Genomic DNA, 10,998 nt, shown 5'->3' with positions numbered 1-10,998 from the left:
ATTTTTAAAAAGCTGTCAGTGTTAGCACAAAGCCTCCAGGCTACTGCTCAAAAGCAAAAAAGAAAAAAACATCCAAGTTCTAAGCGGTTGCATGTGCACATTTTGTAAAACTCCATTATTTCTGATGTTTTTTACCTCCCGAAAACATTTTATTCAAGTGGGTTGTTGATGCCGAGTTTCATTTTAAAGGAATTTTTAAAAAATGGTGAAAAAACACTCCCATTTATAGAACTACTCTGAAAAACCAGAGCCGATTAGATTCACATGGCAACACAGACACTGAGATCTGATTGGATAAAATAAACCTACACGGGGTGGACTGCTGGTTTGCAATATTGTGTAGGACCATTTTTCAAAAATGACGCACGCTCACAAAGCTTTTCTGAGTCCCCTCTCATAGGGATGCAGAATGAATATCTAATGTTACTTCTTAGTGAACATGCAAACGTGTCCGCTTACAGCCCAAAACCATTTGACTGCTAACCTCTGACCCCCAAATGTTTACCTCAGGCTAAATAGTAAATTCCTTTCCTGAGTGGTTGTGAGTTGTTGTCGCCTCAAAGCTTTACATCACCCATTGGAATTTAGCTATGTGGTCGTGTTGTGTGTTTCACCCAAAACCTCAAGCAGTGCAATGAACGAAGACGGGCAACTCTTAACGTTCGTATTAGATATAGAAACCTAATAAAATGTTGAATCTATATAAATTACACCACACTGTCAAACTAAACCCATCAAAGAGAGCCACACGTTTATTTAAAACAACCAAATTGCTTTGCATGAGATAAAGCCACTTAGTTTAATGCTAGCAAACATTGGAAAACGCCATAGATGGGCTAACAAAAGTCTTTGTTGCAGTAGGTATGACCATTTAAGCAATGGGCATTTGAAAACAAACAGTGAAGCAGCACATGTAGACAGACACTTTTAACAATGCTCAAAGGCATGTTTTCTTTATCCCCTGTGAAGGACAACTAATATTACTGCATGCACTTCGGATTTTAACTAGATTCACGTGTATGTCTGTATTATTCTGTCTCCGGGCACACAGCAGGAGGAGCAGCACAATGTCCATTGAAATGGTGCAAAAAAAAACCAAAAAAACCAACACTCACATAACATTTCATTGTTTTTGGGTAGGTGGCTGGAATGGATTCCTGGCATTTCCACTCATTTCGATGTGAAAGATGATTTGAGATACGGGAACATCTTTTTGTTATGAGCCACAAATAAGAGTCGCTATTAAGCTCGGATCTCAAGGCACCACACACGCACATACATGAGAGAGAGAAAGAGAGAGAGAGAGAGAGAGAGAGAGAGAGAGAGAGAGAGAGAGAGAGAGAGAGAGAGAGAGAGTCCTCTCCTGGATTGCGGGAGAGGAGGGCAGAGCAGCAGGGAGCAACAAGACCGATCGAACGACCGACTTCACTTCAACTGCACTCGGATCCCAACCACGCCCCGGGGGGGGTGGCAGGACAAGGCAGGGCAGCATCAACACTGGGGAGGCTCGCCCGGCCGACAGGTGTCCCAGCTTCCGCAATGGAAGCAGCAAAAAGTCGCTGAAAGAAGGAGGGAGCCATGAAGTTCGGGAAGAGCATCTGCGTGCTGAACGTCGGGGGGACCCGCTACGCCTTCACCCGCGACGTGATCCGGGATTTCCCCCTGAGGCGCGTCAGCCGCCTCCATGCGTGCGCCACCGAGAAGGAAGTACTGGAGCTGTGCGACGACTACGACCGCGAGCGCAACGAGTTTTTCTTCGACCGCCACGCGCAGGCTTTCGTCTTCATCATGCTCTACGTGCGCTCCGGTAAACTGCGCTTCGTCCCCGGCGTGTGCGAGCTCTCCTTCTACACCGAGATGCTCTACTGGGGGCTGGAGAGCGCGCACTTGGATTCCTGCTGCCAGAAGCGCCTGGACGAGCGGCTGTCCGAGGTCGGGCTGTCCGAGGGCGGGCTCTCCCAGCAGGGGGACGCGAGGGAGGAGACGACCGACAGTCCGGTGGGAGAACCGGTGGCCGCGATGCAGCTCACCCGGCGCGCCAAGTGGCTGGAGCGGGCGCGCAGGGCGTTCGAAGAGCCCAACTCATCGCTCGGGGCGCAGCTGCTGGCCACCGTGTCCGTCGTCTTTGTCATCGTGTCCATGGTCATGCTGTGCGCCAGTACGCTGCCCGATTGGGACACTGCCAAGAAGAACACCGTGGAGGAGCACAGGTAACTGCAGGGAGCTCTCCATTTGTGTCAATAGATGACAACAAGTGTGTCAAAAAAGACCAGCATTTCCTAACCTTCTTTGAGCCAAGGCGCATGTTTTACATGGGAAAAATCACGTGGGACACCAACAAACAAAAATATCACAAAAAGTGACAATCTCGTCTCAATTTAGTTACAATTTCACCGAATTGAACAAAACTATTGTTGTGAATTGCAACAGGTGCATAATGATCAAGTTTAAGTCAGGATCAACATTAGGTAGTAGGCGCAAGTCATGGTCCTCATAAAAACGTAATGTCACTGTAACATAATGCACAGGTTAAACATTTAAGATAAGACAAGTGAAAAAAATACCAAAAATAATGATTCCATTAAGATGTAGTGCTCATAAAAGTAAAAATAAAAATTACCCCAAAAAATGTTAAAAACAGTAAAACAGTTAAAGAAGGTTAAAAGCAAATCCGTAAAAGTTAAATACAACCAAACTGTACTCAGGCTGCGATTCTTTTGTGAACCACCAGAGGGAACCGTGTACAACTTGATGCTCGAAACAGTCTCAAGGACCCATGCCCAAAATTGAACAGAAAGTCGTCCATTTGGGTGGTTCAAACTCCCACTTTGGGAGAATTTCAGGACTCGTACTGAGAACACCGACCAGAGAATTTGATGAACATCTCGTATGGCACCTCCATCCGTGGGTGCCATAACAATGACGTTTTTTTCTGTGCCATAACGTCATAAAGGGTGTTAAACATTAACCCCGTATATAAACAACCACTGATTTGTCGATGTGACTTGATTTAATAAAGTCAATGATGGGAAGCGGCGTATATCGCGAACATTAGACAAACTCAAATACACAGACGGCATTAGGCTCCAGCTCAGGTGGCCAAGCTTTTTGCTCCAGAACAGAAACATCAAAGGAGTGACATTCTTCAATGTAGACAAAGACACGTGAAGCAATTTCATATTGAGTTTATATTCGACTGTATATTTTGACTAAAAAGCATCTGATAAAGCCAAAAAGTCAAGGATTGCACTGAGCGGCAGTATAATTACATCTCCGCATACAGCAAACAAAAAGCAATCTGGACTAAGCTGTCCTTGACACGGGCCTCAAAATGGAGGAAACAATTTTCCTTCCGAGCCACATCTTTGTGATGGGTGGAAAAGAAGCACGTGTATATTGTATTTGGAAACAAACCTCTAAAGTCACAACAGGGCCTTTAATTTTAGCATCTGCCGGAATCCTGAGTGCCCTTGAAGTCGGGCCTTCGTGTGATAACAAATCATTGTGTACGTTGTGCTTGCTGGTGGATGCGTTTTTCGTGTGACTCTGTTTGGCCTAATTGTGTTTGCCTGTGTGCTTGCGCTGGGCGTAATTCACTTGTAATTGCCTTTCTAATCAATGGAGTAATTGCGCGCCAGGGAACGTGTCACCCTTCTCCCCCCTTTTCATAACCTTCCTCGACTCCCGCTGTGCTCAAATGCCGGCAATTTTCGTGTCCTTCATCTCGGCGGGACGTCGGTCCACTTCCTGGTATCACGTAATTAGCCGGCAGACTGATTGTCTCAACGCCGTCGGGGATAATGCGTCTCTCGTTTCCTGTCGACAGGATCGTGGAGGCCGTCTGCATCGGCTGGTTCACGGCCGAGTGCATCCTGCGCTTCCTGGTGGCGCGGGACAAGTGGGAATTCCTCCGGCGGCCGCTCAACATCATCGACGTGGTGGCCATCACGCCGTACTACGTCACGATGGCGATGGCCCGGGCGGGGATGCCGGGCGCCGGGCTCGGGGTGGCGGGCGTGTTCCTGCGCGTGCTGCGCATGATGCGAGTCTTTTGGCTCATGAAGCTGGCCCGCCACTTCCTGGGCCTGCAGACGCTGGGGCTGACGCTGCGCCGCTGCTACCGGGAGATGGTGATGCTGATGGTGTTTGTCTGTGTCGCCATGGCGATCTACAGCGCCCTGGCACAGCTACTGGAGCACGGCCTGGATTTGGGCGCGCGCAACCAGGACTACGCCAGCATCCCCGCCGCCGCCTGGTGGGTCATCATCTCCATGACGACGGTGGGCTATGGGGACGTGTACCCCATCACCATTGGGGGGCGGGTGCTTGGGGGGATGTGCGTGGTGAGCGGCATCGTCCTTCTGGCGCTGCCCATCACGTTCATCTACCACAGTTTTGTGCAGTGCTACCACGAACTCAGACTGCGCTCGGCCAGGTATGCTCGTAGCCTCTCGGCAGAAATCCTGCAGTGAACGATTGCTAGATGCCTTGCTCAATAGAAATTAACTGAATGGAAGTTCACGGCATGCTCAGTTACTCACGAGCAGATGCGTGTTTACAAATTAAACGACCTGTAATTAATCACTGCAAAGAACACAACTTGTATTTTTGGGCCTAAAATAGTATCACAGAACTTACCAAACAAAATAGTATACTCTCTTTTACTCCCAAAAAGTGTCAAGCAGAGCAGTGACTTGGAAACTTTTTGGGGCTTTTGTGACGCCTTAAAGTATAACACAACAAAAACAAGACAGAAAAAAAGCTTTTGATGGCAAACTAATAATTTATTTCGATACGAAAAAAGAAAACGCACCATGAGTGTCAGGTGCCTAAACGACGACTTCCAACGCATTGGCATTTCTAACCCTTCTTTATTGACGTGATATGCCGAGATTCCCCCCCTGATCTTTGTCTTCTACTCAAAAGCTGTGCTGATCTCAAATCCGAAGCGATGCAACATCGCCATTCATCGTCATCAGCGACCTGAATTTCACATACACGCTGAGCGAGACCTGCCCGCTGAAAAACACACTTCCCAAATATATTAATAAACCTCCTCTTGCGCATTAGAGATCAACCAAATGTCTAGAAATACTGGATAAGGGGAAATCTTGCTCAAGTCTGTTTTCAAATGGCCTCCTTTAGCGCGCCTCCTCTGAAGCACACAAATCATTATTTATTAAAGACCATTCCAATCCGTTTGTCCCTGCGGATGGTTGTTTACACTGCATTGCCATGGTTACGACATGTGCATGGGTGAGTGTGCTGTGGCCTTCAGCCATTCACTTTGTCAGGGGCTATGCACAAGACTGACCTAGATGCATTTAACATATATAGAGGCGAAGATGGAAGGAGGCTGCGCGGACACACGCACAGGAAATATGGAGACGGAAATTGCTAAATGTAAACAATAAAAAGGGATAAAGCAGATGAAAAAAGTGTGTGATGTGGAGGCGAATAACAAAAAGGATAAATAGATGCTGTGTGCGCGTTGATTCTCCTCTTGTGTACCAATATGAATGAGTGAGATGTTTTTTGTATTTCCATCTCCACGGCAACTTCATTTCAGGCACGCCAATCATGGAGGCCGTTGATTTGTGTGTTTGTGCGCAAATAGGCCATGTACACACACCATCATTGCAACACAAGCGGGGGGAAAAAATGACATCACACACACGCCGACGAAGGTTATGACGTTCAATGAATCACACAGGCTGCTTAATGAAGAGCTTCATATGCTCCCAAACAAAACAACCGACACCTCACTCCCACACCGCAGTCTCCCGCCACACCGTCGACATCAATCAAAGATCAGGCTGGAGTTCATCTCTTTGTGTTTAAGTGTCGATTTTTCATCTCTTCCCGCGTCGATATTCTTTTCGTCTCTGTGCAAGGAGCGTAAATGTGACTAAAGAGTATAAGCAGTACTGTATTTTGGTCTTGACGGAGCAGTTAATAGCCTCGTGACAAAACACTTGTGCTGCAGCTATTCGGTGGTTTTGTAAGAATAAAGCAATTGCTGATCATTTTGCTTCGTAGTCCACTTATTGCAAATTACACTTTTGAGAGCTGAAATTGTAAGTAAACAAATCAACGCAAATGTCATTTTGACACAAAACTTTCTGGACTTAACATTAGCATAAACATTTACTAACATATACAACTTTAAATTCTAATATTTGTTCAGTGAAATTCTATGTCTGTTATCTTCATTTTGGAGCATTTCTCTTGGCTGCTTCCAGTGTATGAAGGTGTTAGATTTTTCGTCCAATCAAATTCCAGCCTATGCGCGTTGCCATGTCAATCTAATTTGCTCTGGGCCTTCAGAATCAGCAGAGCTAACCGATGTAACTTCAATTATATTAGCAGTAGCACTGTTTCTTTAACCAACCACATTTCAGGTTTGTCCAACAGAGCCAGAGCATTGGCACTCTATGACAGCATTTTACTACACTATAATTGGTAGGTCAGAGCAAAACTTGTTGCAGCCAACTTCACCAAGCAAAACAATCATTCTAGGCATATTAACACATCTAACAATTGTCATCTCTGGTGAGTATTTTGTATTGTGTTTTATAGTTTTTGTCATGTTATTGTATAAATATTGAGTCTGCACAGGTCATTCACTTTCTTATTATTACAGTAATATTGAGATTTGTTTTAAATGTAAATCTAAATGTGTTTATTTCATAAGTAATAGCTTTGGGGTTGTTATCGAGATGCTTTAAGTACAATGCGTTGCCTTTATGTTATATTTAAGTCAAATCTGTGCTTTAATGGCAGATATAAATCAATTTAGTCAATCTCAAGACACTATTCAATTCCTCACTTTTTTTTCCCTTCTGTTTTTTTATTTCATTTTATATTTTATCTAGTATTTTTTATGACACTATTACAATAAAATAAGGGAAACGCATGAAAGCAAAGTGAAATTGATTGGGCTTCCGTACATTCATATTTTTGACTGGAGTGTACTGTATTTCAATTTCGATAAGAGATACATTTTTTAGGAGTCTATTAATAGGCAAATAACTCCGCTAGTAATAATTTATTTGTGTTTTACTGTACAACACAGCTACTCCTAATTTTTTTGGGATTTGTTTTTTGGGTTTTTGATAAAAGAAAATTTGTGCCGGCGACTCTCTCTCGACCCTCCAATGAGAGAGGCAGGGCGGAGCCATCTGACCATGACGTCACTTTCCCTCGACGCCCGAACCAGGAAGCCCTTTTCGCCGGTTGGTTCTGTTGTGACTAGCTTGTCCCCGCGTCATTCTCCCACGAACAAAAATGTATTACAAATTCAGCGGTATCACACAGAAGCTGGCTGGGTCTTCTTCGTCGACGGCCTACGCCCCCCAGGTGAGTTCTGAAGTCGGCGCATAACTTAAACGAAGGACGGTCACGGTCGGCGGTGACCTTCATGGCGTCGTGCTCGCTTGCGTTTTTGCCTGCGTAAAATATAACTGTCGACAAACCACACTGTGTAACATTTTAAATTTGTATATATATCTTTTAAATTCCCATATACGATTAATTATATTGAAATAGCACAATCAGCTTCATTTTCACCCCTTGGCGATATGCTTACTCCATCCCCCTCTTTCGGGTTTTAACATTTTTATTCTTGTAGCATAATTAGTTACTCGAAAACATTGCAAGCAAGTTGCTCTCTCCTCGGAATTTTTGTTGTGACAAATCCTTCCATTTAACATTTCCTGTCCACCTTTTGTTTGTAAAGGTTATCGCTCACCAAATGGCTTTTGTGTGAGTTCAAATTCAATACCTACCAGATGTGCCCTGTCATATGTGACCTTTTGATAAAGCCTCCTGTTTGGCTTACCCATTATTACATGGGTGGTGGTGGTGCTCAATTTAGCGATATCATTTGGCATATTACATGGAAATTGGAATTTGAACATGAATGCCACAAGGGACTTGTGCCAAGGAAAAATGCCAAATGAAGAGTTCATCCTGATGCAATGTTAAATCTAATTATCTGTAGTGTACCCTGACTCTTTGGGTAATTTTGGGGGCTACCGTGGCTTTGGGAAATTATATGCAAACTGTCCTTATGAAAAGTCACTTTTTGTATTGTCAAGTCCACAAGTGGTCAAGGAAAAACACAGCTGCTGATACACTTTCAATCATATTATTGTACACACGTAGGAAAACAAACACATAAAAATCATATTTATACACGAGCTGCCCGTGGCCACAACTCACACTAACAGGCTAACCAATTAACAACCCTAACTCTACACTCTCATTTTTTGACACCCACATCACTCGCCAGGCCCTGCCTTTTAAAGTCATACACACTCAAAGTCACAGATACTACAGTAGAGTGTGAGGAAGGCATCCCAGATAGGTCAAAAGTAATAACTGCACATCACGTGTATGTTATTCTGTTGAATAATGCTAAATAGTTTTTTATATGGTTAATGAATGGGATAAAGACCAGAAGAAGAGTCTGCTCGCCTGGTCAAACTTTCGAGAGTTCCAGGAACCTTTTAAACCTTTTAGTTACCCAAGAGTCAAAGGTTACTGGAAACTGAGGTGGGAAATGGTGGATCCCGTTTCCGCAGGCTAGCTGGAAGTCTGCACGTCGTGACGTCTGTGAAGTTGTTGCATCTTAGCACCCTCGCACACCCGGTGATTATCACCTTTGCTAACAGGTCATGTGACGACTTCATTATTTCTGGAACACACATGCTTGCGTTTGGCTAGAAACACTCTTATACCGTGTGGTCTAAATTCCATCGTAACAAGGTGGATGCTCATATGTTTGTCTAGTTTATTGCTATAAATATAAAACAGATGTGCTGCCGGTAGCCCAATTTTTGTAAGTAAACACCCACCCCACCACCCGAAAGGCCAATTTTAAATCATCTTTCATCAGCCTTACATGTTTATATTAGGCCACATTTAATTCCCCTGCTCACATGCCATCTGTTTACACACACACATACGTAATCAGGTCACCTCCCCCGGCCTGGGAGATTCGCTTCAATTTCAAAGTAATTTGCTTTAAAAAGTCTTTTTTAGCTCCTTTCTCATTTACTTTTTCACAGCCGGCTGTCGAGTGTGGAAGATGGCAAAGCAGAATGGGGCGTTTGAAGTCAATCCGCAGATTTGTGGGCTTCAAACATAGTACTTCAATGTGCACTTCGGTGAGCTTGGTCCCAAAGGCTAATAAATGCAGGTTGTACCTGCACCAACGTCACAAGACCAAACCTAGCTGAGCCGTGATCTTTGCAATGCGAGCCCGAGGGCAGTTTGACCTCAACTTTCCTCGACAGCAGCTGACGATATAAGACCCAAATAGCAGCCCACAGAGAAGGATGAAAAAGAATGGATTCATCAGCTTAATTCTTTTTTTCACAAGCGCAATATTAATCAGAATACTGTGTTTACCGCTTAAGATGCTCTTTGAAGCTGAATACAGTTTCAACTGTGAGTGGGTGAACACACAACGCGCGCACACAGTGAGAACCCTTGATTAAAGGGCCTTGTAGACATTGTGACTTACGGGTTGTCCATTCATCGTGCAGGGTTTGAAGCCAATTGCACCGGCAGAATCATCAACCATGATCTTTGCCACGCCCACCAAAGTGGTGTCAGAAGCAGGACCCGTGGTGGAGTACTTGGGGACCAACAAGGTGCCCGACTTTCAGAGGATATTCCAGGTAACCATGTTTTCAAAAAGCAACACGTTTTAGCACAGTTTTCCCTTCAATTTGGCGCTGGCGAATCAATCACAAGCGCACCACCCGGGGGAACGGCGCAATCAATAACGCAAGAGTAATTAGACTATCGATGTTTCACTCCAACTGCAGCAACTTTCTTCATTCGAGCCAAGAAACTTTGTGCTTTTTTTCCATGGTATATTTTAGACATCGGACGGCATCCCCGTTCACCTGAAGCGCGGCGTACCCGACCGGCTGCTGTACCGCACCACCATGGCCCTGACCGTAGGAGGCGCTCTCTACTGCCTGGTGGCGCTCTACATTGCCGCTCAGCCCAGAAACAAGTGACCGCCGCCACCCAACCTGATCCTCACTTGACACTTTTTCGCCGCGTTTTCCACCAAGCGGCTCGGTTCGGCGCGGTTTAGAATAGTATGACCACCGGCTCGCTCGAAACGACAACAAAGGCCGAAGTTCTTGTCACTCAAAGGCTGCCAAAAATTGAATCGTACCAAAGCGGCGAACGGCACCGCTTGGTGGATACACGGCTTGTGACACACGCGCACACACACACAAATATATATATAAATAAATATATATATATATATATATATATATATATATATATATATACACACACACCTACACACACAAAGAGATGAACTCCAACCTGTGACTGCTCGACATGTCAACCCAGCAATGAGCCTCCATTTTCGTGTCTGTGATACCGCTTTGAAATATCAAAAATAACAATCCATCTTGCACAAAAAAAACTGTGTCACATTTTCTTTTGTACAAAAAAAAAGATATTTAATTGAATAAATGTTATCACAATAAACCTTTTGGGGTATATCTGCTGGTGTAATGGCAAAACGTTTTTGTCATTGTTTTCAGTTGAAGTTAGCGGTTGGTGATCAGTCTCTATTCTGGCACCTGGAAGTACCCTGGAGCTGATTGTTTACAAACATAATCCAACAGTTTCATATTTGGTGGCAATTGGGTAAACTCCCAAAGTGGCCTCGGTTCAGTTGTGGAATTCCCAAAAATGGCACCTTTAAACCAAAATGCTAGACGATGTGCATTTCACTGCATAGCTTCTTAATTGATCATCACATATTCTGTCATGATCAATTGGACGCATTGGTGCTGGATGCAAATTATTATTATTTTTTTTTTTATAAATCCCAAATGGGTCTCTTACTTTTCCTCTGTCTCTCTCTCTCTCTCATTGACAAGTTTAAAGCAAGCACTCGGCCATGATGTGTTTGTATTGATCTTCTGCTGAGGTCATGTGACGCAGCTTTAGAACAAC

General features: G+C 44.4%; 2 protein-coding genes across 2 annotated transcripts; both read left to right on the top strand.

Moving 5' to 3' along the window:
- The first annotated feature begins 1,420 nt into the window (after positions 1 to 1,420).
- kcng3 (potassium voltage-gated channel, subfamily G, member 3) lies at positions 1,421 to 6,118 on the top strand. Its single transcript, XM_086016955.1, has 2 exons — positions 1,421 to 2,210; positions 3,827 to 6,118. The coding sequence occupies exons 1-2, from the start codon at positions 1,579 to 1,581 to the stop codon at positions 4,470 to 4,472; spliced, it is 1,278 nt and encodes a 425-aa protein (XP_085873081.1). The 5' UTR covers positions 1,421 to 1,578; the 3' UTR covers positions 4,473 to 6,118.
- A 1,062-nt stretch (positions 6,119 to 7,180) lies between these two features.
- cox7a2l (cytochrome c oxidase subunit 7A2 like) lies at positions 7,181 to 10,551 on the top strand. The gene is made up of 3 exons (XM_086017328.1): positions 7,181 to 7,359; positions 9,552 to 9,686; positions 9,894 to 10,551. Exons 1-3 carry the CDS (start codon positions 7,288 to 7,290, stop codon positions 10,032 to 10,034), a joined length of 348 nt encoding a protein of 115 aa, XP_085873454.1. The 5' UTR covers positions 7,181 to 7,287; the 3' UTR covers positions 10,035 to 10,551.
- The last annotated feature ends 447 nt before the right edge of the window (positions 10,552 to 10,998 follow it).

The sequence above is a fragment of the Filicampus tigris genome, chromosome 19 (genome assembly GCF_054856515.1).
Source record: "Filicampus tigris isolate MCC_2025a chromosome 19, RoL_Ftig_1.0, whole genome shotgun sequence".
Taxonomy (NCBI): Eukaryota; Metazoa; Chordata; class Actinopteri; order Syngnathiformes; family Syngnathidae; genus Filicampus; species Filicampus tigris.
The sequence above is the reverse complement of the archived record's forward strand: the minus strand, read 5'-3'. Positions and strand labels throughout refer to the sequence as shown.

Coding starts and splice junctions, on each gene's coding strand:
- kcng3 (XM_086016955.1), top strand. CDS start 1,579: ATGAAGTTCGGGAAGAGCATCTGCGTGCTGAACGTCGGGGGGACCCGC. Junction 2,211..3,826: donor AACACCGTGGAGGAGCACAG/GTAACTGCAGGG, acceptor TCCTGTCGACAG/GATCGTGGAGGCCGTCTGCA.
- cox7a2l (XM_086017328.1), top strand. CDS start 7,288: ATGTATTACAAATTCAGCGGTATCACACAGAAGCTGGCTGGGTCTTCT. Junction 7,360..9,551: donor CGACGGCCTACGCCCCCCAG/GTGAGTTCTGAA, acceptor TTCATCGTGCAG/GGTTTGAAGCCAATTGCACC. Junction 9,687..9,893: donor ACTTTCAGAGGATATTCCAG/GTAACCATGTTT, acceptor GGTATATTTTAG/ACATCGGACGGCATCCCCGT.